At 38.6% G+C, this 26,224-nt stretch overlaps 2 protein-coding genes across 6 annotated transcripts; one reads left to right on the forward strand and one right to left on the reverse strand.

Moving 5' to 3' along the window:
- The first annotated feature begins 17,736 nt into the window (after window positions 1–17,736).
- Window positions 17,737–22,559, forward strand: LOC113347324 (nucleolin-like). Of its 2 annotated transcripts, none has more exons than XM_026590959.1 (12): window positions 17,737–18,045; window positions 18,531–19,048; window positions 19,143–19,232; window positions 19,386–19,625; window positions 20,257–20,478; window positions 20,592–20,901; window positions 21,004–21,317; window positions 21,403–21,524; window positions 21,608–21,714; window positions 21,793–21,869; window positions 21,977–22,067; window positions 22,223–22,559. In XM_026590959.1, the coding sequence occupies exons 1-11, from the start codon at window positions 17,859–17,861 to the stop codon at window positions 22,064–22,066; spliced, it is 2,277 nt and encodes a 758-aa protein (XP_026446744.1). In that variant the 5' UTR covers window positions 17,737–17,858; the 3' UTR covers window position 22,067; window positions 22,223–22,559. The 2 variants fall into 2 exon arrangements, with proteins under 2 accessions (XP_026446744.1, XP_026446745.1); XM_026590960.1 differs by having other exon boundaries at window positions 22,232–22,559.
- A 740-nt stretch (window positions 22,560–23,299) lies between these two features.
- On the reverse strand, window positions 23,300–25,924 carry LOC113347325 (2-carboxy-1,4-naphthoquinone phytyltransferase, chloroplastic-like). Of its 4 annotated transcripts, XM_026590963.1 has the most exons (10): window positions 25,469–25,923; window positions 25,086–25,189; window positions 24,910–24,981; window positions 24,676–24,814; window positions 24,384–24,490; window positions 24,205–24,304; window positions 24,082–24,120; window positions 23,911–23,989; window positions 23,716–23,781; window positions 23,300–23,639 (listed from the first exon to the last, which is right to left on the reverse strand). In XM_026590963.1, the coding sequence occupies exons 1-9, from the start codon at window positions 25,631–25,633 to the stop codon at window positions 23,729–23,731; spliced, it is 858 nt and encodes a 285-aa protein (XP_026446748.1). In that variant the 5' UTR covers window positions 25,634–25,923; the 3' UTR covers window positions 23,300–23,639; window positions 23,716–23,728. The 4 variants fall into 4 exon arrangements, with proteins under 4 accessions (XP_026446748.1, XP_026446746.1, XP_026446749.1 ...); XM_026590961.1 differs by lacking the exon at window positions 23,911–23,989 and having other exon boundaries at window positions 25,469–25,920; XM_026590964.1 differs by lacking the exon at window positions 23,911–23,989 and having other exon boundaries at window positions 25,844–25,878.
- Between the last annotated feature and the right edge of the window lie 300 nt (window positions 25,925–26,224).

The following is a 26,224-nucleotide window of genomic DNA, read 5'->3' on the forward strand; positions in this document are numbered from 1 at the left end:
ACGTGTGATTTTTCTCTTGACTTTAGTTGGATCGTGTATATCCTTGTTTCTTTCCTGAGTATCCGTCTTTGTATCTTGCCTAGGGTCTCAGCAGCGTGAACGCCTTTACTAAACTTGCAAGTAGTCAGAAAACATCGCTTCTCGAGACGGAGGGTGGCGGTGCTGAGCCTATCCATGGCGATGGGGAACCCGAGAAGGATGAAAGCTCAGAGTTCAGTGATGGCGAGAGTAGTTCTTCCGACAGCAGTGCTGAATCTTCCTCTAGCCAGTCTGAAAGCGAATCAGCGAGTCTCCCGCATGTTTCTTTTTTCTCTTTGGAAAATATTTAATCCGTGATGTCATAGGGGGAAACCGTTTCTGAAGATGGACCTGAGACGGAGACTGGTGGTGATACAGCTTTGTCTCCAATTATGGCAGCCGCACCGGGCGACCTTGAAATGGATGTTGATCGAGATGAAAACGTCGTTGTGACTCAGATAATGGAGAGTACTCCAGTGGTCGCAGGTGCAATTGTTGTTAGGAATCCCTTGCCGGTTGCTGATGTAGACGCGGGCGCCACTTTCAACCCTCCATACCTGGTTCCTTATCCGGATCATGTGTTGATCAGGGGATTTAGCGTGCCATCCAAACATGCGGCGCTATACACCAAGATATGGGAAAGCTACGTACATATCTCCACGACCAAGAAGGTTACTAGTCGATTTGTGTTGGTTAAGCGTGTGGAGGAAGCTTTGTCTTCGATTGACGACATGTGCAACGTGACCGGTAATACTGTTTCTGAGGATGTAATCTCGAGATGGAGGTTCCACCGTGACATGTGTGTAAACTTCGAGTTCAATGTTCCTTGGTTCTTTGACGGTTTCTCTGAGGTTGAAAAGTTGCTAGTCGAAACAGTCGAAGGTCCTTTGCGGATATGGTGAAGTAGCAGTAAGCGGAAGACGAAAAATTGTCCAGGAAGCTGAAGTTGAAGAGGGCGGCTCTCCAAAGCACGAAGGAGGCTCTTGCTAAGAAGAGAAAGCCATTGTTGAAAAACTTTCCTTGAATGTATTTCTGTCTTCTGAACTTCTTATTTTTAGGATTTTTTTTTTTGAAAGGCAAATGAAACGCCTAGTTTATGGTTTTGATTTCCTGGATTTTTGGATTGATAGACAAATGTTACCTTGAGGGTTTTGGATTATTCTTTTGGAATGAATTGTTTTGCAATGGATTATTTTGGGAATGATGTTGTCTTGGTTACGATTGCAAGTGACGCAAACATCCCAGGAAAACCATCGAACCATGAGCGTTGCGTGTCGGTAGATGACATGGGTGAAACATAACATGGCTATCGATTTTATCATTCCCGTGAAAACTTGAAATAGCAAACCATGTATTTTGTCTAGGTAAGACTTACTCGGTTTTTCAGGTCTTTTGATGAAAAGGGAATCTTCCGGGTGTAAGACCGAGTTTTACGGGAGGCACCGCCGTGATTGTGGAAAGTCCCCATTCGTATCATCTGATAATCGAGTCGTCGATCCCTAGTTGGATCGTTCTCTTTTAACCTATAGGCAGTCCCCAGTCATCCCTTGTCGTGTCAAGACTGATAATCGGGTCGTCTGGTAACTGAGTCGTCGATCCCTGAGCGGATCGCGTGCTTCTACCGCCTTGATGTCTGGGTCGAAGCATGAGATCGTTGGTCGAAAATTGACATTGTAACCGAAAGATCAATCTCTCACTGTGGTCGCCAATTTTTTGAGGGTGAAAACGGTTTCTGCTGATTTCGGTAATTTCGGGCGTGTGGGTGAGAAACGAGTCTAAACCCTAAACAATGTACTGCAAGGGAGTACTTTAGATTTGAGAGATCAATCAGTACAAATCCGGTTTAAACCAAGAAATATCCATTCCAGACTTGCTTCGGTCACAAAGAGGAGGAGAAGGGTTGGTTTTGGGGAGGGAAGCGAAGAGAGTGTTGAGACAAGAATAGTTGATTCTGGAAGAGTAGTTGTTTTGGGACTTGTATCAGAAAGTGGGAAGCTAACAGATGGGAAAGATAGCAAACGTTTTCTGAGTGTTGTATGCTCCTGACCAGAACTTGTTATCCGGTGGAAATAGGTAATGCCTATTTATACAAGTCGATGTGAAACGTACTCTAGTCTCATTAAGAAATGGAAAACGGGTGAGTAAATGGGAGGAGGTGGTAACCGTTAACGCTTGGAATTGATATTCCAAAGAAAGCGTTTCACCATAACTCCCTGTATTTACTAGCCGCCTCATCCTTATGACACTTTCTTATAACGAGCGTAGTGTACGCCGCACGCTGTAAACCGCCAAACCAATACCCAATGAGCATCCCCCAGTTTGTGACATGTGTTGATGTCTCGAGTGTTTTCGTGGAAAATATGTAGCATGTTGTTGTTGTCTGGAAAGTTGAGCTTGGGAGACTTGCCAGTTTAGGCGCGGCCAAAAGTTAAGGTTTTGGATTTGTTTAGGCGCGACCAAACTAGGGCCAAAGGTTTCCATGCGTTAGCTGCATAGGGAAGGCCTGCATGGTATGGCGCGGCAAGGTGATTGGAATGCCATTTGGCACATGTGGCATGGCGTGCCTTGACGCGGTTTGGTGTGGCCAAAACTAGGGTTTGGGGCCAAAGATTACCATGTATTGTTTGGCGACCTTGGACGGCTAGGATTTGCATCTAGGATGGAAGGGTGGCCGTTGATCGTCGCACGCCTTCCTTTTGGTAGCCGCATGGGGAAGGCCGGCATGGTATGGCGCGGCAAGGTGGTTGGCATGCCATTGGAACATGTGGCATGACATGCCTTGGCGCGGTTTGGCGTGGCCAAAACTAGGGTTTGGGGCCATAGGTTACCATGCGTTGTTTAGCGACCTTGGACGGCTAGGATTTGCATCCAGGATGGAAAGGTGGCCGTTGATCGTCGCACGCCTTCGTTTTGGTAGCCGCATAGGGAAGGTCGGCATGGTATGGTGCGGCAAGGTGGTTGGCATGCCATTGGCACATGTGGCTTGGCATGCCTTGGCGCGGTTTGGAGTGGCCAAAACTAAGGTTTTGGGACAAAGGTTACCATGCGTTTTTTGGAGACCTTGGACGGCTAGGATTTGCATCTAGGATGGAAGGGTGGTCGTTGATCGTCGCACGCCTTGGTTTTGGTAGCCGCATAGGGAAGGCCGGCATGGTGTGGCGCGGCAAGGTGGTTGGCATGCCATTGGCACATGTGGCATGGCATGCCTTGGCGCGGTTTTTTGTGACCAAAACTAGGGTTTTGGGACAAAGGTTACCATGCGTAGTTTGGCGGCCTTGGACGGCTAGGATTTGCATCCAGGATGGAAGGGTGGTCGTTGATCGTCGCACGCCTTCGTTTTGGTAGCCGCATGGGGAAGGACGGCATGGTGGGGCCAAGGACAATGGCGCATATGGCTTGGAATAGTGGGGCTAAGGGTTTGGTACGGAAGGCTTGGCATGGTGGGTCCAAGGCAAGGTGCAGTTGGCTTGGCATGGCGGGGCCAAGGGTTTGGCATGCCATTGGCGCGGAGATGTGGCTTGCATGGTTTGTCATTGGCACAGTGGTGCGGCTGGCATGGTTGGCATGCCTTGGCGTGGAGATGTGGCTGGCATGGTTAGCATGCCTTGGCGTGAAGATGTGGCTGACATGGTTTTCCATTGGAAAAGTGGTGCGACCGGCATGGTTGGCATGCCTTGGCGCAGAGATGTGGCTGGCATGGTTATCCATTGGCACAGTGGTGCAGCTGGCATGGTTTGCATGCCTTGGCGCGGAGATGTGGCTGGCATGGTTTGCCATTGGCACAGTGGTGCGGCTGACATGGTTGGTATGCCTTGGTGCGGAGATGTGGCTGGCATGATTGTCATTCGCACAGTGGTGCGGCTGGCATGGTTGGCATGCCTTGGCGCGGTATCATGAGAATTAGGGTTTGGCATAGATGATGTCGGTCAATGTTAAGGGTTTTGCCGTGGAACATGACACATAAAAAAAAGGTACCCTGGTAATTCTTACGTCGGCATGCTGATCGATTCCATAAATATGTTAATGGTCATAGTGACGTCATGTCAGTTGTACGGTTTTACGATTTTAACCCTAAGCTAAAAACCACCATCAACACCTACATACATTTTTCCTTCTCTAAAACTCTTTTTAACCTAAGACTGCTTGTTGAAAATTTGTGATTTCCTCTCACAAACCCGTACGCATATGGATACTCCACGCATCATGTCTTCTGATAGAAAATATGTTAATATGATTGTTAAGCCATCAATCATGAAGGAAAAAAAAAAATCTCCGATACCTCCAACTGTGAAAAGAAAAAGAAGGAATATGAGGAAGCTAAGAGTTGTTCCTTCAAATTCTCAGAAGTTTTCTGGAATTCAGAAGGCTCTGGTTACGAGAACTCTTGAAATTCAGAAGGTTTGCTGGAATTGGCTCATTTCTTCACGAACCATATAAGAACTCTTGAAGTTGTTCCTTCTAGGCTGAAATTCAGAAGGTTTGTTGGAATTGACTCCTTTTGTTATGAGAACTCTTGAAATTCATAAGGCTTTGGTTCGACATCTTCAGCCTAGAATGTTTATTGGAATTGACTCCTTTCTTCACGAACCATATGTTCCCATGGCTGTTGACGACAAGGAGGTCGGGGATGATAAAGAATTTTTCAGAGATCTCAGTGTCTAGGAAAACTTCTTATGAGGGTTTTATTCTTGTATTTTTAAGAAGAATAACTAGAGTTTGGAATAGCCATTATTATGATTACACATGGCTATGTCCAACAATTTTCATCTTCAGTGTTTTTAGATTTATTTGTTTAAATTCTAAAGTTTGTTTGGAAGATGATTTTTGCAGTATTAATCTTTATGGGTTTATATATTGCAAATTTTTATGGGATATGTGTGTTTGCGTCCGTGAACTATGATTATCCCATACGTGGTCAAAAGTTAAGTCTGTCATATGTCGATATGCAAGTATTGATAAAAGATTGAATGAGCTTTTGATAAACAAAAGTTAAGCCTTTTATGTCATTATGCAAGTATTGATGGAAGAAAGGATGAGATTTTATTTACAAAGATTAAGTCTATTATATGTCATTGTGCAAATAGTGATGAAAGATAGAATGAATCTTTGTTTATTTCGCAGTATTGATATTCCTTGGTCCATATTTCTTATGTATATATTGTGAGGCTCTGTAAGTTCTCTTATGTTGAGCATTTCCAATTAAATTAATTATGGTTTCTCTTGTGGTTAATTTAATTGAGTATTTTGGATACAAATTCATGTTTCATGTGATTTGTCAATATCCAAAGAAATCCTTCTTTTCTTGTGAAAGTAAGGTCGCTCTTGTTGTTCTTTCGAGAATGAAATTTTATGGGGGAGAGTTCTTAATTGAACTTGTGCTTAATTGACAAATCTTTGTGGGGAGTGCGGCTATGGAATATTACAGGGGTTATCTTGTATCTTTATAAACTCCTTGATGAATGCATTTAGTTTCGACTATATGATCGCATCTAAAAAGTTGATATGTACTTTCTTTTGGTCATGAAGTGTCTTTATGGAAATTTCATTAGGATCCCACTAGTTTTCGTACCTTTGCCAATTTTATTGACAAAAAGGGGGAGAATTAATGTGTATTTCCCACTACAAATACATGTGGTTTTCGGATCATTATGTAAGGGGGAGTGGTTTTCATATGAGATGAAGTATTGACTAAGGGGGAGTGATACATATCACCATAGTATTGTTGTCGTAGTTGTGATACAAATGAGCTTTGATGTTGTGTAATAATACTATGACACTGTACAACAATGATTGAGAGCTTTAGTTTTATCATTTTTATGGCTACTATGATATTCCAATGAATATCTTTGGAATCATTGGAGTACTTAGAAGGACGAATATTTCGAGTAATGCTAAAGAACCAAGGAGATCATGCATGCGGAAGAGAAGCTGCAAAGTTTATTTATTTTGTATTCCATATGTATTGATAGTTTTGTCACTAAAATTGACAAAGGGGGAGATTGTTAGAGCACTTCTCAGTCGAACTCGCAAATGTTGCTATCTCAAGCTTGTTTGTCAAGTTTAGTTGCCAAAACTATAAGTATTGATTTCTAGTCTACTTATATTTAAGTCTCGGACTATGATAGAAAGTGTAGTTGAGCTCTAGACTCCAAGACGTTCATCATGCAAATACGTAGAAATACTCAAGGAACCGGTGAAACTTCATCGACTAGAAGGTATGTGGAGACTTGAACTTATCTATCACTCAGAAGTCTATCTACTCTATCTCTTATCTTGAGACAAAAGTTGTATTTCTATATAGACTTCGATTGTACACATTTGCTATTTTGAGTCGAGTCTATCTCGCTTATCTATTTCTCGAAATATGTGTTGATAAGATTTCGCTTTGGCCAAGTTCATCTTTACATATGATGAAAGTCATGTTGATCATTTCCATATCTTGAAAATCGCTTTGACGAAAAATAGTGTGTGAATAACCTCTATTTAACATCCTCTAAGAATGTTTCAATCATTGAAATGAGAGTTTAACCTTGAATGGATATAAATATTGTATGTGAACTCATACTTGTGTAACTCCAGAATCCTTGAACAAAAGTATGCGTACCGGTTCAGGATGTCTGGTTCTGCCGGAAGTTCACATCCCGTGAATTTCTGTTGGAGTTTGTGAACTGAAAACAAACTCAATATGGGTATTTAAGTATGCGTACAAGTATGCATACTTGAGTGGGTTATTTTCTAAAAAAGGTTTATTCGTGAACTAAGACATATATAAACTAAAGAATGCATATTTGCAAACCGTGGCTATAATGTTCATGAATCGATTCGAGTGAATCAAAATCGTTTTTTGTTTCGATTTTGTCTTATATACTTTTATATACTTCTATGATATTTAAGCAATTGAACAACTCTCTAACTAGTTCACTTGAGTCATCTGAACTATGGTGAAGATGAATAAAGGTTGATATGAAAGTGCTCATATGGCTAACCATTGGTTAACTACTGTTGAACCAACTAGGTGTACACGTTTAGGTACAGTTACACAAACCTAAATGAACGTGCATTTCATTTGTGTATAACAAGCTAAGTTCGATCTAATGGTTGAAATATATTAGCTTGAATCTAATCAGGTTTTCATCTAACGGTGAATATTTAATGCTTTGTTACCAAGGTAGCATTGATTGCAAACCCCGATTTGAAGGCTATATAAAAGAGAACTCTAGCAACTAGGAAACCTAATCCCCACACCTCATATGTGATACTAGTTGTATAATCTAGAGTCGATTCTTCTTTAACCTTAGGTTTTTGCCGACACCCTGTAGGTTAACGACTTGAAGACTTCATTGGCATTGTGAAGCCAAACCCAACTATTTTCTCTGTAGTTGTGTGATCTGATCTTGCTTTTTCTATCGTGATTGAGTGCAATCGTAAAATTGGCTTTAGATTGATTTCTCCGATGGGCAAGATAGAAAAGTAGTCACAAACATCTTCGTCTCATCGTTTGTGATTCCACAATATCTTGTTTCGCTAGTCGATTAAGATTATTGTGAGGTGATTGATATTTCTAGGCTATTCTTCGGGAATATAAGTCTGGTATATCAATTGGTTCATGTTCACCTTGATTTATCAAAAAACGGAACAAAACTCGTAGGTATTTCTGTGAAAGACAAATTTATCTATTCCTGTAGAATTTTCTGTGTGATACAGATTTGTTTATTAAAGTCTTCGACTTTGGGTCGTAGCAACTCTTAGTTGTGGGTGAGATCAGCTAAGGGAATCAAGTGCGTAGTATCCTGCTGGCATCAGAGATGTAAGGAGCGCAACTGTACCATCGATCAGTGTGAGATTGATTGGGATTCAACTACAGTCTGGACCGAAGTTAGTTTGTAGTAGGCTAGTGTCTGTAGCGGCTTAATACAGTGTGTGTTCAATCTGGACTAAGTCCCGGGGTTTTTCTGCATTTGCGGTTTCCTCGTTAACAAAACTCCTGGTGTCGGTGTTTTTTATTTTTCGATTTATATTTTGTTATATAATTGAAATATCACAGGTTGTGCATTGAATCGATCAATTGGTAAATCCAACCTTTGGTTGTTGATTGATCCTTGAACATTGGTCTTTGGTACCGTTCAAATGATTTCGCTTGTATTCAATCAAGCTCGCAAATTCTTATTTGTTTGAGTAAGGATTGAAAGAAATTGAGATATAACTCTTTGATATAATTTTTATTAAGATTGAGTCTAATTGTCTAGTTTATTCTCTTAAAAGTATATTGGAGTTAGTCCATACAGATTGCTAAGCTAAATATTGGGTGTGGTTGTTAGACCCCCACTTTTTCACACGCTATTATGCCTATACACATCAGGGTGTTGAGAATGAGGATATGGTCTCTGCTGAAGTGATTCATGATTTTCTTAAATACTTTGAGGAAGCAAAGCTGCAACTTGTTGATACTATGAAGGGTCTTGATATGTTATGAACTGAGTTGAAAAAGGTTAATTCAGACCTTATTCTCATGAAGACACATGTTAAAGATCTTCTCAATGAGGATATCTTCTCTGAAGAAGCAGTGAATGCTGTCAATCACAAGCTCGAAGGTCTCGAGACTCGTGGGGGTTCCGGATGTGATCCTTGATTTCCGTTCGTGATCGGTTTTGCTGGTTTAGGAGTTTTCTGATTTTTGCTTGATTGTTTTTATTTTTTCTAGGAAACTTCTTATGAGAATTTATTCTTGTGTTTTAAGAAGGATAACTAGGGTTTGTAATAACAATTATTGTGAGTACACATAGCTATTTCCAACGATTTTCATCTTGTAATGTTTTTAAATTTATTTATTTAAATTCTAAAGTTTATTTGGAAGATGATTTTTCAGTATTAATCTTTATAGTTTTATATGTTGCAACTTGTTATGGGACATGCATGCTTGTGTCCGTGAACTATGATTGTCCCAAATTTTCTCAAAAGTTAAAACTATCACATGTCTTTATTGATAAAAGATAAAATGAAATTTTGACAACAAAAGTGAAGCCTATTATGTCATTATGCAAATATTGATGGAAGATAAGATGAACTTTTGTCTATAAAGATTAAGTATATTATACGTCTCTATACAAATATTGATGAAAAATAGAATGAATCTTTGAATATTCCGCAGTATTTGTCTTTCTCTGATCCGCATCCTTGTGTAAATACTATGTGGCTCCATAAGTTCTCTTATGTTGAGCATTTCCGATTAAATTAATCATGGGTTCTCTTGTGGTTAATTTAATTGAGTATTTTGGATACAAATTCATGTTTCATGTGATTTGTTAATGTCCAAAGAAATCCTTCTTTTCTTGTGAAAGTAAGGTCGCTCTTGTTGTTCTTTCGGGAATGACATTTTATGGGGGAGAGTTATTAATTGAACTTATGATTAATTTCCAAATCTTTGTGGGGAGTGCGGCTGTGGAATATTGTAGGAGTTTTCTTGTATCTTTATAAACTCCCTGACGAATACACTAGTTTCGGCTATGTGAAATCATCGAAACAAAGTTGATATGTTCTCTTTTGGTCATGAAGTATCTCTATGGAAGTTTCATTAGGATCCCACTAGTTTTCGTATGTTTGACAATTTATATTGACAAAAATGGGGAGAATTAATGTTTAGTTCACACTACAAATACATATGGTTTACGGATCATTATGTAAAGGGGGGAGTGGTTTTCATGTGAGATGACGTATTGACTTGGGGGGAGTGATACATATCACCATAGTATTGTTGTCATGTTGTGATACAATTGGACTTTGATGTTGTGTAATAATACTATGACACTGTATAACAATGATTGAGAGTTTTGATGGGGAAAAACGATTTGCTGGTTTTTCAAGGAATGGAGAGACGACCATGCGGACGGAGGCTCCTCAACCGAGCAAACTGCCTAACCTCAAACAGATGCACTCCATGGGAGCGCTTTGAGTTTGAGAGATCAATCTATAAAACTCTGGCCTAAACGAATAAATGGTCGTTCCAGAGTCAATTCGGTCAGAAAGAGGGAAGAGGGTTGCTCTGTAGGAGGGAAGCTGATAAGTGTGTGAGATCAATGATGATCAAGGATTGTGAATGTGTTGTGGGTTTTTTCAAATAAACTGTTGGGTTCGAATAAGTTTGAATCTGCTCGATTGAGAGAGATTGTTGCTCATACGATGATTCTTGGTTAGATGATAGATGTTGTCTGTCTGACCAATCTTGTTTTCAACGGTGGATTCAGAAACTTATTTATATTGCTAGAATGTAGACACATTGATCTCCAGTAAGTGTGACGGTTGCTCGAGTGAAAGAGTGGCAAAGTGGGAAATCGTGGTTTAACCAGTTCCAGGTCGTACAAAGACTTGGTTGATTGTCCACCCACTACTTTGCTAACTCCCTCAACTGCTTGCACGACTTACTCACATTTATAATCGTGGATGAACCACGTGCCTTAGGCCGCCAAACCAAAACCCTAATTAATATCCCCCATGTGACGTAATTGATGTCTCACGAACGTGGAGTCTGCAAGGCAGACGTATATTTGATTAGTCAGTCGTTGACTTGGTTAGACGATGAGTCTAAGTATTGTTCAGTAGAGCATGATTGCCGAATGCTCTATGATTCATGGATCGAACATGTCTGCTGGGATGTATAGTTCTCGAATGAATGATGTTGATAATTGAATCAACATAATGAATATTGATAGTCTGAGCAAATATTGCTCGTATGATGAATTGTTGAATATTGATAGTTGAATCAATATTCGAGCATCTGAGCAAATATTGCTCATTCGATGAATTATTGGATATTGACAGTTGAATTAATATTCGAGCATCTGAGCAAATATTTTTCATTCAATGAATTACTGAATATTGACAGTTGAACCAATATTCGAGCATCTGAGCAAATATTGCTCATTCGATGAATTACTGAATATTGATAGTTGAGTCAATATTCGAGCATTTGAGAAAATATTGCTCATTCGATGAATTAATGAATATTGATAGCTGAATCAATATTCGAGCATTTGAGCAAATATTGCTCATTCGATGAATTATTGGTAACGTGGCCAAATAAAATATTAATTAAAATATTGGTAGCTGGACCAAATATTATGTAATTAACCCAGATGTTGATTGCTGGATCAACATAAAATTATTAGTGTTTGAAGTTGCTCAGAATTATGATTTGCAGATCATTTGTTCGAAACCCTAATTTTGATCAATTGCTGATCCATTGATGATTTAATGAAAATAATTCACTGAGTGAAGGAGGGACCGGCTACATGGGATGATGGCCGACCATGTAGCGCTCAAGTGCTCGAGTGAGCATGCACCAAAGTCCTATGTTGACCAGTTAGTGAAAGGATGATTAAATGCTGGTTTAATCATTTATTAAAATAATGCTCGTCTGAGCGTTAGGTAATAAAACCTAGTTATGGAGAGATGAGGGACCGACCAAGGGGTCATAGGACCGGACCTTGGTGGTCGTGGGACCAACTGATGGTCGATTAAGCAAATCCCAAGTTGGTTGAAGAGAGTTTGGACCCAATATGAACTGTTGAGATATAATTAGGTCAAAATTATGAAAGAGTGTGGGATCGGCTCCTTGCAAGCCTAAGGGCCGACCTTGGTCGGTCAAGGTGGCATTCCCGTGTCGTCATACTGCCCGTGTCTCAGTCCTAAGAGTTTTGGTATTTTCTGGTGTGCGTTTAAACAATATTTTGGATTTTCAGAAGAGTTTGATCTTGACTGAAACTCTCGATTTTGCTCAAATGAGCAAGTAAAGCTTTGCTCGTGCGACCAATATTTTGAGAATATTAAAATAATAATATTTTAATTTTGACGTGAGAAGCCTAGTCAGTCATGTGACCATTTGACTTTTTCATGGTTTGAGCAATATTTGAGAAAATATTGAAAAAATTATGGTTTTCGCTCAAGGTGTGGGACCGGCCACGACTAGAGCATGGCCGGCCGGATAGGTGGCTGGTCCCGTGACACTTTTCCCTATTTATTACTATTTTTTCATCGTTTGATGGAAAGTATGGAGAAATTAAGAGTTTTGCTCAAACGAGGAAGTTTGCTCAAATGAATGAGTGTTCATGAGATGATGGAAAGATAACCAAATAATATAAAATAATTTAAAGAGGTGCGGGACCGGCCGGCTGGTGGGCCCGGTCCCCTAGGCGCCTTTTTATTATTTTATTGATATTATTTTCCTCCCATTTTGCTCAGGTTTCCTCGTTTGTCCATATTTTCGAATGCTCGATCGTGCGTTCGGGTGCTCGTTTGTGCATTATTTGCTAAGTACACTCGCGCCATTTTCTCGGGGCTTACTCAGTGGTGGCCCAGATGCCCGGTTGTTGAATATTTATTACTAATCCATGAAATTCAGCTGAGAATCAGTCATGAAACATAGTAATTAAATTATTTGAGTATCCATTACTAATCCATAGAATTCAAGGAACAGAGTAATGAGATAAAATGGTTATCTATTACTAATCCATGGAATCCAGCTGAGGATCAGCCATGGAACGGAATAATGAGATAGAATAGATTATTTTTTAGGAATTCAGTTGATGAATGATACGCTAGAATTAATCTATTTGCATAATCGAGATATAACACAATTGAAGCATCATATTCGTTATGAGGGGTGTATAGTCAGGGAACAACGAGCAGTGTGACGTCCTGAAGGCGTTAAGCTCTCTAACAAACATTATGTCTAGGAACCGCCAATCATTAAGAGATTCTATACACGGTCTCTCTATGTAGTCAGGGAACAACGAGCAGCGTGACGTCCTGCAGGCGTTAGGCTCTATACTAGCATGCAATATATCTAGGAATATCCCAATCATTTTGATTCTATGTAGAGGTGATGATGAAATGTGTGAAGCATCGAACGTTCATCTGAGAGGTTTTTCGAGAAACATATTCATCATAGCTCTGAAAGGAATGTTTTCTCAGTCAGAGATCGTGAAACCGTTAACGGTTCATAAAATATGAATCGTCACATACATTCCTGAAGCCGAGTCATAAACGTGCAATCATGATTTTACGATTTTGACCTATGTCGAAAATCCACCATCAACAGAGAGCAACTGTTTTCTCGTTGTTATAGCTACGGATATTCAACAACGATGATGCTGAGTTGAACACGTTCAGAATCACTAGAGTACTTGGAAGCGACGAATATTTTGAGTAATTTTGAGAACCAAGGAAATCAAACATTTGGATTGAGAGCTACAAAGTTTATTTATTTTGTAATCCATATGTATTGATAGTTTTGTCACTAAAATTGATAAAGGGGGAGACTGTTAGAGCAATGCTCAGTCGAACTCGCAAGCGTTGCTATCTCAAGCTTGTTTGTCAAGTTTAGTTGCCAAAACTATAAGTCTTGATTTCTAGTCTACTTATAGCTAAGTCTCGGATTAGGATAGAAAGTGTAGTTGAGCATTAGACTTCACGGCGTTCATCGATTGAAGATGAAGAACTACTAACGGGAGCTTGTGGAACTTCATCAACAAAAGGTATGTGGATACTTGAACTCATATGTCACTCAAAAGTCTATCTACTCTATCTCCTATTTGAGACAAAAGTCGTATAGATATATAGACTTCAATTATGCACATCTGATATTTCAAGCTGAGTTTAACTCGCTTACATATTTCTCGAAATATGTGTTAGTAAGCTTTCGCTTTAAACAAGTTCATCTTATATTCTTGATGAAATTCAAAATATGATCATGTGAAAATCGCCTTGTAACATCTTACATGATTTGTATGAGACAGTCATTTGATGTAAACTCGGAATGTTTCGTATTGATCATTCGACACTTGAAAATTGCTTTGAAACTAATAGTTTGTGTGAGACAGCTATTGTCGTCTTCCGAGAATGTTTCAATGATTAAAATGGAGTTTAGAACAATTGTATATAAGCATAGTATGCGTACTTGGACATATGTAATCCAAGTCCGGGAACCATGGTATGCATACCCGTGTGCGTACTGGTTGGTTTAGTGAAAGTCCAGGAACCTTGTACACATACCGGTACGCGTACTGGCGTGAGGTTCAGGTCCGGGAATTTTTGCTGACTTTGGAAGGTATGCATACCGTTCACATACTGGCGAACCCAAAATTAGTCCGGGTACTTAGGTATGCGTACTCGTATGCATACCTAAGTAAGTTAAGTTCTAAAATCGATTTGTTAATGATCTAATACATTTATATAATAAGGAATGCAATCTTTTGCAAACCGTGGCTATGATGTTCATGACTTGACTCGAGTGAATCAAAATCAATTTTTCTTCAATTGTGTCTTGTATACTTCTATGGGAATATAAACAATTGAACAACTCTAGAACTAGTTTCATTTTAGTCATTTGAACTAGTTATGATTAAGATGAATGAGGTTGACATGAAAGTGTTCATATGGCTAACTTCGGTTAATTATTGTTGAGCCAACAAAGGTGTACACGTTTAGGTACGGTTACTCATATCTAAATGAAGTAACTTTTCACAAGCTAAGTTCGATCTAACGGTTGAAAGATATTATCTTGAGTCTAATCAGGTTTTCATCTTACGTTGAATATTGAATGCTTTGTTACCAAGGTAGCATTGATTGCAAACCCTGATTTGAAGACTATATAAAGGAAAACTCTAGCAACTGGGAAACCTAATCCCCACACCTCCTGTGTGATACTAGTTGTGACTAGAGTCGATTCTCCTTTAGCCTTAAGTTTTTCACGAAACTCTGTAGGTTAACGAATTGAAGACTTCATTTGGATTGTGAAGCCATACCCAACTATTTTTTTTGTAGTTGCGTGTTCTGATATTTTTGTTTTCTATCGTAATTGAGCAGTATCTTCTCTAAGATTTGCTTGAGATTTAATCTACGATAGGAAAGATAAAGAGTAGTCACAAACATCTTCCTCTCATCGTTTATGATTCCAATATCTTGCTTCGCTACCTTACAATTAAGATTATTGTGAGGTGATTGATATTTATAGGCTGTTCTTCGGGAATATAAGTCTGGTGTATCAATTGGTTCCTGTTTACCTTGATTTATCAAAAGACGGAACAAAACTCATAGGTTTATCCGTGGGAGACATATTTATCTATTCAATAGACTTTTCTGTGTGAGACAGATTGGTTTATCAAGTCTTCGAATTTGGGTCGTAGCAACCCTTAGTTGTGGGTGAGATCAGCTTAGGGAATCAAGTGTGCAGAATCCGACATGGTTCTAGAGGCGTAAGGAATGCGACTGTACCTTGATCAGTGTGAGATTGGTTAGGGCTCAACTACATTCCAGTCCGAAGTTAACTTGGAGTAGGCTAGTGTTTGTAGCGGCTTAATACAGTGTGGAGTTCAAATATGGACTAGGTCCCGGGTTTTTTTTGCAGTTGCGGTTTCCTCGTTAACAAAACTTCTGGTGTATGTGTTATTTCTTTTCCGCATTATATTTGTTTATATAATTGAAATATCACACATTGTGTGTAAGTTCAATCAATTGTGAATCCAAACTTTGATTATTGATTAAATTGATTGACACTTGTATATTGATTTTTGATACTGTCCAAGTTATTTCTTATATTCAATCAGGCTCGCAAATTCCTATTTGTTTGATTGCGGATTGAATTGAGAAATAAAGATATATCTCTTTGATATACTTTTCTTAAGATTGAGTCTGACTGTCTAGTTGAGTCTCTTGAAATTATATCGGAGTTAGTCCATACAGATTGTTAAGCGAAATATTGGGTGTGGTTGTTAGACCCCCGCTTTTTTAGTAATTCCATAAGATTTATATCTAAACTAGTTTTACATTTTTCTTGTGAGGTAGAACCGAGTTGGTATCTCTATAACCTTTTGAAGAGTTGATTTATTCTCAACTACATGCCATTCCTAAGTCTGATAGTAGGATAGTGTTTGTAGCTTAATACAGTGTAGTGTTCAAAATGAACGAGCTCCATAGGTTTTATTGTTAGATTGCAGTTTTCCTCGTTAACAAAATTTCCGGTGTCTCGTGTTATTTTTTTTGTATTATATTGTTTATTTATCATAAATAGTACGTTAATCAACCCATATACTTTTTAGATCAATTGTAAAGATCATACAAGAATTGTTCTTGTTGAATTCGTCAATTGAAATATAGATTACAAGACTTGTTCTTGTACAGTTTAGGTACATACTAGGTTAAACCTGATTTACGATCATGAATAAGGATCTTATTTCTAGACATTTATATGTATTAATTGTACAAGGTTTTGTCCACACGGATTCACAAACAAAAAATTTGGCGGTGTATTTGGTACCCTATATTTTTCAAATTTATAGGCTAGGGACGTAAATAGCAATCCTCTTTAAGATGATGAAGACGATGTTGATCATAACAATAATGTTACGTCTCTTCTTTCTCAACAGTTCAAAAACCTTTTGTGACAAAGGGGGAAAAGTCATTTTGTACTACCTCGATCTCCAAACAATTGAAAACTTGTTCAAACTAAGAAGACAAAAACAACTAGGAGCGATGATAAGATAGTTGTTTGTTTATCATATTTTAGTGATTTGAACACGATCTCATGGTTTCTCTTAAGTTATGGTCTTTATTTTTTTTGTTAGTTACTAGCTAAGTAAACTTTTGATGAATGGTGTCTCCTAAGTTATAATTTTGATAACTTTTTTTTTTTGTAATTGGCTAAGATGAAAAACGTTACGCTTTTAGCTTCAACATTCGTCACTGGCTAGCAAGAGAAATCTAATTAATATTGGATAATATCCAAGAAAATCCTCCCCTTGTAAAGAAAGGTCTCTCATGCTGTTCTCTTTGAGAATGATATCAAATTAGGCAGATTTTACCTTTGAACTTGTACTTAATTGCTACGTTGTTGTGTGAGAGTGCGAATGTGGATCTTTAGGAGAGAACTGTGCATATAAAATCTTTATTTGGTAGAGATGCAAAGTTGTGAAACTTAGTGGAATCAACTTAAAAATTTGGCATGTTATCTTTATTCTTGATTGTTAGAGCATCGCTCGGTTGAACCCACTAGCGTTGGTATGTCAAGTTAGTTATCAAATTTAGATGACAAAACACATTCTTGATATAGTCACTAAAATAGTTTCAGACTAGATTAGGTTTAAGAAGTAGAGTAAAAAATCAAAGATATCCTTGGGGATTGGAGATTGAAGACTACACGAATATATCTTGGAGAACTTCATTAAAAAGTTAGTAACAAACTCTTGATCTTTTGTTTACTCTACTTCATTTTTTACCGGAACAAGTGCTCACTCTATGGAGCAATTCTTTCAATCTCTAAGGCCGTGAGCTAAGTCTGCAAAGAAAGACCCGTGTCCTTTTCATAGAGTTCAATTTAAGAATGCAACACTCTCGTACACTCGAGGATATCCGAGCCCATTGCTTATATGAGAATGATCTTTGTTCCTAGAGTGAGCAAAGGAATTTGATATTTCATGTTCCTAGAAAGATCCTCGTATGATAGTGAATGAAAATACAAATGCAACCGGCCAGTCTTCTCTTTTAGTTTTTTCTGTCAGGTTTAATGAGTAAATTCCATATTTTAACTATTTTACTTGCATGTTCATACGTGCTTGTCTGGGCTTTGGACCAACCGGACAGGCTAGGCTCTAAATGTCTTCAGAGTTAAGATTACTAAAGGCACAAACCATGATAGGAAGTCAACTTCGAGAAAAAAGTCTGTCAATTAGGAAACAAAACCCTTCTTTCGTTGGGAAAGAACTTCAACTATTACAACTTCTTTGTCTTCGACCCAAACCTAGGGCTTCAAAGTTTTCCGTTTGTGAATTTTAGTTTGCTGATCCGAGACAATGCCTCCTCGTAAACTGAAACGTCCATCGACTTCTGTTGCACCGAAGAAGAGAACACCTACGAAAACCCTAGTAGAAGAAGAACAACAACAACATCAAGAAGAAGTAGCTGAGCTCGTTGAAAACAGTAACACAACCGCACCAACCATGAATGAAGAATACAGAGAAACTGAGTCTCCACCTAAAGGTTTTTCCTTTCTCTATCTTTCTTTGATTAATGTGCAGAGATTCGTTGAATTTTGGAAAAGAAAAAGGAGAAATCTTGTTTCTTTTGTTTGTTCGATTAAGTTTTATCTGAAATTTGAGCAACCCTAACCCTAGTATGAATTATGGATAAAAAGAGTAAATTTAATGTTAAATCAAGTTGGCAAATTTAGACAAGACTAATTGAAGTTATTATATTCTAAGAACCATACCGAAAATTTGAAAGCCAGGATAAAATCAGGGGAAAGAACGAGGTGCAAGAAGACTTATGAAACAACGTTATAGTTTTTCTTTTTGCATTATCTAATTTGTTACGAGAATACGGATATATTACTTACTGTTTATAATTGGAAAGTATAACAAGACGAGGGGAAATTTTTAGTTTAATTATTGGATATAATCTTTGAAATCAAGGAGAACTTCGATGAAAATTTGTTATGTTTTACACTATTGGTGTTAATGTATCAGAGGATAAGGAGGATAAGGAGCTAAATTCGGTGGATTATCAGGAGTATGATGGTTCTGAACGTTTGGAGCTAGAAGACAAGGATCCCCAGTCAGAGGCCGAGGAGGAACGTGTAGCCAATGTTGGAATTGAGGAAGATCCAGAGATGGAAGAAGAGTACGATGACGAGGGGATTGTGGGGAATGAAATGATGGAAGACATCGTGGAAGGTGAGGATGAAGAGAAAGAAGCAGAAGATGATGGTGGGAACGAACACGGAGAAGATGATGATGGCGAGAAAGAGCGTCATGATGTAATGAAAGAGAGGCGAAAAAGGAAAGAATTTGAGGTATTTGTTGGAGGATTGGATCGGGATGCTACCGAGGAGGATCTCAGAGAGGTTTTCAGCGAAGTTGGTGAAGTCACTGAAGTGAGACTTATGAAGAACCCATTGACTCAAAAGAATAAGGGTTTCGCATTCCTACGTTTTGCTACAGTTGAGCAGGCAAAACGAGCTGTCAGTGAACTTAAAAACCCAACGGTAATCAATAGCATAAGCGTTTGCAGTCTGGGGTCTTCTTAATTGAGAGTTTCTTTTAGATTTATCTAACTCTGGATGGGGAATTTTCTTTCAGATTAATGGGAAGCAATTTGGTGTTGCTCCAAGTCAGGACAGTGACACACTGTTCGTCGGCAATATATGCAAGACATGGACAAAGGAAGCTGTAAGTATGACGACACCTTCTTGATTGATCTGTGTTGAGTTGGATGTTTCCCTTGATCATCAACATAGTCAAGGTTCCATCCCAGTCTGTTCATGTACTTACTCCTCTTTCGGTGTAAATCTGTTAAACTGGGCCATATTGTTTGTTGCACAGTTGAAGGAAAAACTGATACACTATGGTGTGGATAACTTTGAAGACTTGACACTGGTTGAGGATACTAGAAACGAGGGGATGAATAGGGGGTTTGCTTTTCTGGATTTCGGTAGTCGTCCAGATGCTTTGGATGCATGCAAGCACTTGCAGAAGAGGGATGTTTTGTTTGGTACTGATAGGCCAGCAAAGATTGCTTTTGCAGACACTTTCATTGAGATGGATGATGAAGTCATGGCACAGGTCAGTTGTTTGGTTCAGTAACCATCTGTTCCTTTTTTTGTTGTTGCATAATGTGATCTTATCAAACCAAACCCGTCATATTAATCCAAAGGGTATGTTCTTAGCCGTGAGATTTGTCTTTTCCAATATATAAAGAACATCAAAATTTTGAGATTGCAAAAAGATATGAAAAAAGAAAATATTAAACTATGCAATTTTGAACAGTCACTATATAAAGAGCACAAAGTAATCAATAAAGAACATCAAAATTTTGAGATTGCAAAAAGATATGAAAAAAGAAAATATTAAACTATGCAATTTTGAACGGTCACTATATAAAGAGCACAAAGTAATCAATCTTGAATAAAGAGAAGGTAATATAGGAAGCATATCTGAAGGAGGGAGCCTTATAGTGATATATCGCCTTGTGTCATCAGTTGTGTCACGTTGGGTAGTCAATTAGAACATAGTTGAAAACGTGCCTGCTTAGTTTGTTTCACTGGAATCTTGCACACTCCATTAGGATTCTCTATAGATATCCATTGCTTACGAAATCTAAAACTTTGTTTGCCGTTTGCCATATATTTGAATGCAAATTCCTGCCCTGTAAAATTGTCAAGAGATTGTAATATTCAAATGTTTGCTTGATCAGGTTAGGGCAGTCTTTCTGGATGGTTTGCCTATTTCCTGGGATGAAGACCGTGTTAAAGACCATCTCAAGAAATTCGGAAAGATTGAAAAGGTTGAACTTGCCCGGAATATGCCAGCTGCTAAAAGAAAAGATTTTGGCTTTGTAACCTTTGACACTCATGACGCTGCAGTTGCTTGTGTTGAAGGTGTCAATAATACTGAACTGGGTGATGGAGATAAGAAGGTTTGTGGCTGTTCCACTGAAGAATTGGTTAATATTTGTCCCCATGCGTTGATCAACAGTGATTGCTACAGTTAAATGCAATTAATATCTTTTAAAATCTACAACTTTAACAGATTAAGGTTAGGGTAAGATTGTCGAGGCCACGCCAAAGAGGTAAGTCAGTTAAACATGGTCAAGGGGGTTACGTGGAGCGTGGCGGAGCACGGGGTGGCAGACCTTTCTGGAACCCTAGCTTGCACCGCACCGAGTCAAGGTTTGCAGCTCGCAGTGGACGTGGGTTTCAAAGTTATTCCAGTTATGGCGGTGATTATAAGCGATTTGGTCCTAGAGATAGATATGCAGATATGGATATTTCCCGTGATAGAGTTGTAAGTAGAAGGGGATACCCTTCTTCAGAGAGATCCTATGATCCGCGGCCTTCTGGTATGTTTGTAGTGATATCTTCTCAGCAATAGCATACATTAGAATATCATCAGTTCGGAACTAATTTCTCTGTATCTTCTTATGCAACACTTTTGGCTTCAGCCAGTTCAAGTTATGGAAGGAGCACTACAAAGAGGGATTATGTTCGCCGTGAAGACACTTTTCATCGGTCATCTGATTATGTTACGAGAGGACCTGCCGAGAGACCTTCATCCTTTAGGGACACTTACTCATCCCACGGATCTGGATATGCTGACAGTTCTATGAGGACTTCTTCACGTGCACATCGAAGGCCAGAACCTCTTTATGCTGATGAAAGCTACGAAAGATATGCAGAACGACCCTCGAGCTACCGTGGTGGTCATAGCCGTGAATATAGTTCTATTTCTGGTTCAAAACGACCTCATTCTGCTACGGTGAGTCCCACTATGAAGTTTCCTGCGATATTAGTGTTCTTATTAATATTTTCTTGGGTTTAACGCCATACCTAAATTCTTTTAGGAAGAAATTGATTCTCGGTATGCCGAATCAACACTTCGACAACCCAGAGCTCGCTATGAATATGAGGCAGCTACTGCTTCTTTGCCATATGGCGATAGTGCTTATGAAAGCGAATCCGTAAGGTAATTACTTAGGACGCCAAATCTGTTGCTGTTCTTTGTTTTGTTTCCCTTTCTAATTACGATTAGTGGTGTTGTTATGTCAGGCTGGGCCATGGTTCTCATCTAGGTTATGAAAGAAGTAGCCGGAGTTCTGCTGGATATTCTCGTGACTTGTATGAAACGCGCCCATCCAGCATGGGATACGTCCGAGGTATGGGAAGCACATAATTTTAAATTTCTTTGATCACGGACTCATAGCAGTCTTTGACTCATATGACTTCATTTTCAGATGAAGTGAGCAGAGGTGATGCAGGTGGATTCCAACCCAGCTATGGCAGCAGGGAATACATGTCTACTGGATCAGATGTTTGTCCCCGATCTTCTCTTTTGAAAGATTATCTATAATTCAAATATTTTCAGAGGTTATCTTATTGTTTTTTTCTTTTTCCATCTCCCTTTTTTTTGTCCCCCAGGTTGGACCAAGTTCATACTCATCTATGTACCCAAGCCGTCGCGCGAATGATGGCTATTCAAGTGGCAGAGGTTCTGGTTCATATTACTAAGGTGCGTTCCCTGATTATCATCTGATGGCTTCAAGCCTTTTAGTGGATCCTTCAAGTTTTAGGGTAGCAACCCAATCAAGGTGGTGTTAAGGTAAGCTGGGAAACCTGCCTACAGTTTCAACAATATTGTGACAAATGGAACATGACATGGTGTAGGTGCTTCAGGATATTGAGTTGAGCAGTTGGTGACTTGTACCATGAAGGTTTAGCGCAATAGGGGATTGCCACTATAAGATAATTAGCTTCAAGGAAGTGACTCCATTCCAACTCCGAGCGTTTAGATTATGATTAATGTTGATGGTGCTTGGAAAAAGAGCACTTTGCTCATATTGTATTGATGAAATGGTGATACTATATTTGGGTCCAGTTGACAAGTTATGCACATGTTTCACCTTAAGAATTGTTTTAATTAGCTATCTTGATCGATTTCTTGAGCTTTTACTACTGGACTAGAATAAATCAGTTTATATCAGTATGAAGTGGAATTTTGATAGACATCTCGTAGGAATGGAACTCGTTGATTCACGTTTGTATTTGAAGTCACGGCTATAAGATGTTTAAGTGATTGGTTTTCAGCTAGCATTGCTACAAGAAGTTGGATTAGAATGATCTGAACTCATGACATGTCTATAGTTGTTTCTTCGTGTATCCGTTGAGAATTCTGATTTTCCAGATGAAGGATATAACTTTCTTTGAGAACCATTTAAAGTTTTGGTAGTAGCTAGGATGATGAACCTAGGAGACACTAAGGCTAACCACTATGGGCTAGATTGGCCAAAAAGCGTTGCAAATCAAGAAAAAAGTGTGGGAAAAAAGTTAACACTATTTCTGGATATTTCTCTCTCTTAGCAACTGTTCGCAGTTCCACCAGCAGTGAGATTGTTCGAGACCAACGTCTTGGGGCTAACGTGGGATCCGCTCAAGCACACTGAATGATTCAGCGTTGAAAAAGTGAAAATTATGCTGAACAGTTCGGCGCGCAAAAACGATGAACCATACTTTTCTTTTTTGAGTAAAGAACTTAAATTTTTGAACCCTGTTTGATATATGATAGATAGGATTTGATATAATTTAATATTCAGATACAGCGCTGTTTGATATATGACGCGTAGAGCTAGATTTGCTATCCCATAGAACTTACGAGGTTGCCCTAGCTGACGTGGATGACTAATCTAGTTGCTAGATATCTAGCCCATAGGGATTAGCCTAAGCAGAGGGTGCTTTTGAATATACTTCATCTGAGGTGAACTTACATTGAGAACTTCCTGTAGCACAATTATCTGGACAATAATTGGATAATGTAACCGACTTTTCTATATTATATTACTCCACGATAATGAAACCAAGAACTTAATGGTGAAAAGTTTGAATCTAATGATCTAAGTCCATCTTATTTTCTGACTGTTCTTTGCTTCGTCCATGCTTCAGATATTATGTTGCCAAGTGAAAATCAAGGGAGAATTGGTCTCTGTATATATGATTTTGCCATTACTAATCCAACAGATAATGCAGCTCCAAACATGGCATGTAACCTCACACAAAAATACTTGGCCATGAATATCTTGCTCTTATCCTGCAAGTCAAGTAACTTTATGAATGCCCCTAAACATAAAAACCTTGAAAATGCTAGAGAAGGAAAAGACACTCACGGAGTAATTTTCTTCAACGTAACTGACAACCAATTTGGCTATGGGCAAAGTCAGTGCACAAGAAACCTGCAGCATCAAACAATTGAAATAAAAAACTAAGGGAAGGAAACCAAACCTAGATTTACAAAACACTTTCGAAAGATAAATGTTCCAATAAACTTAGGATGCATGGTATAGGTAGAAGTTTGCTTATACCAAAAGCAAACAATAATGTATATAGTGTAAGAATTGCCACTTTAACGAGATGTGAACCAGCTTTAGTGCCAATACGAACCTGCAGACATCCAATATAGTTGAAGTCATTGCCAAAAATTATTTCAAGAACTTTAGAATCCCATAATTCCCATTGCTTAAAGTTCTTCTTACCAGAGGAGACATCTTCATAACTGCTTCGTCTTCATCCACCTGAACTCGTCGATAATTTGTATATTAGCGCATACCATGAATGGAAATGGAAATGTAAACGTAACAGTTAGGTGGAAAATTTACCTGATGAAAGTGACTACAAAAGAGAATTAAGGTTGTTGTGAGGCCAACAAGAAGTGATGCAGATAAAATTGTCCCATTTATTGGAAGACGCTGTATAACACTAAAGATCAATGCGAAATCTAAGAATATTAGAAAGTCAGGTTGATCTAAATCCAAGAGTACAATTGTGGAAAGATTACCTTTGGCTGCTGTGCATCAAGTAGAAGGCGGTAGTAGCAAATGGGCCAAAAGCTGCAAAGCATAAAGGCTCTCCCAGTCCTCGATAGCTCAGTCTAAATGGCGGACACTGTAGTGGAAACTGAGAAAATCAATATGGGGTACAGTATGGGGTGCAAGAACTGAGAAAATCCCGTAGGGAAGGTCTTGGAATCCACCCAACAAGAATTTCAGATTTCCTCACAAGTGATCATTAGTCACCAGGAGACATTTGGTACAATCAATAAACAGTTTCGGCATTGAAAGAAATCATACCTGATAAATGTAGCCCAACATAATGGAACAAGTTAATAAATATATCGAGCGTACATCTCCAGCTTCAACATATGCCCATGTAAGCCCCATAAATCCCAGAGCAAGCAATGTGTATGCAGCCATAAGGGTTCCTGTACGACTTCTCAAACGTATAAACTGACTATTAATACTTAAATCATTGATTACCCACAATGGGAGTAGGGTATATGGAGCGAGAAAGGGAATTGTATGTACCTTCCAACAATGTTTACTACAGATTCTTTCTTGTTCTTATCTGCTCCAGTATCAAAATCGTGAACATCGTTGCTGCCAATGAGTCATAAGTTTCCTTGAAGAAATTATATATCAGTCGTCTTTTAAATCAAAAATATCTGTGAACGTATCGAAGAAGATGCTAGAAAGTCTGTAACCTCAAATTCAGCCATGTTATGATAAGAACCGAGGAAGATAAAAGCACAAAATACCGCCTCAAAGAAAATAACCCAGCTTGTAAATAAGCAGCTGCACTTCCTACCTGTAAAACAGTAGGATCCAGATAAGATAAGGAAGTTGAGACTTGTTAGAAACCAAATGCAGGAGCCTGTATGTAGAGATGGTAAAATCCCAGTGCACCTAAACTTCTAATTGTGAGCCACACACTTATCTTATCGGCAAAAATGAATTGCTGAAAGCTTCTCAAACCAGCTAAGAAACACTAAATTCAATCTCAATTTCTCCAAAAAAATCTTTGAATGGGTAGTTAAAACTAAGGAGAGAAAACATAAGATGTTAAAAGCAAGATATCATGACTTATAGTTAGAGGAACTAAAGCTACAGAATAAATAGGTAATTTGATTGCTCTCCATATCAATGTAGACTGTGATATTACTTCTTCCACTTCATTGTTACTATTATCAGCTTCTTCTACTACTACTACTACATTGTCAGAAGAGCATTGAGAGAGATTTTTCCTTGCCATGGATAATGATTGACTACTGTTATTAGTTTTAAAGGATAGTCTTTGGAGATATCGACATTATTGTAATGGTTTTCTTTTAACATGATTGATATGATGATGAACTGGTAATGAATTAGAAGGTGAAGTAACTAATGGGTTTGTGATTATGAGAGAAGTTCTAGTAGTCATGGTTGTTATGGCAAGAATTGAGGAAGACGATGAAGCACACACCATTCTCATCTCTGCCTCTCTGTTTTCTCTCTCTGTAATCCGAAGACAATGAAGATTTTGGAATTTGGATAAAGTGATGGGTTGGACTTGGCTAGTCTTGGGTACAATGAGGCTGGGTCCTTTGCACCTTGACCTGGTTCATGTCATAGTATGCCACTTTTGCACCCATTATGGGCATGGCAAAGTGGTAAATATACATGGCTAAGGCCGGTTCCTATGGGATGGGGTACACAAGTTGTTTTGCCATGCCATTCCCCACTATGATAAAACTAACGGATTTTACCAAAGTAATATATTATATTATGTTTTGTGGGACTCTTATCAATAAAAAATTTAGTTGTTTGTGTTTGGTGGGGTCTTTTTTAAATTTTAGGGATTATA

This window comes from Papaver somniferum, chromosome 2 (assembly GCF_003573695.1).
Source record: "Papaver somniferum cultivar HN1 chromosome 2, ASM357369v1, whole genome shotgun sequence".
Lineage (NCBI taxonomy): Eukaryota > Viridiplantae > Streptophyta > Magnoliopsida > Ranunculales > Papaveraceae > Papaver > Papaver somniferum.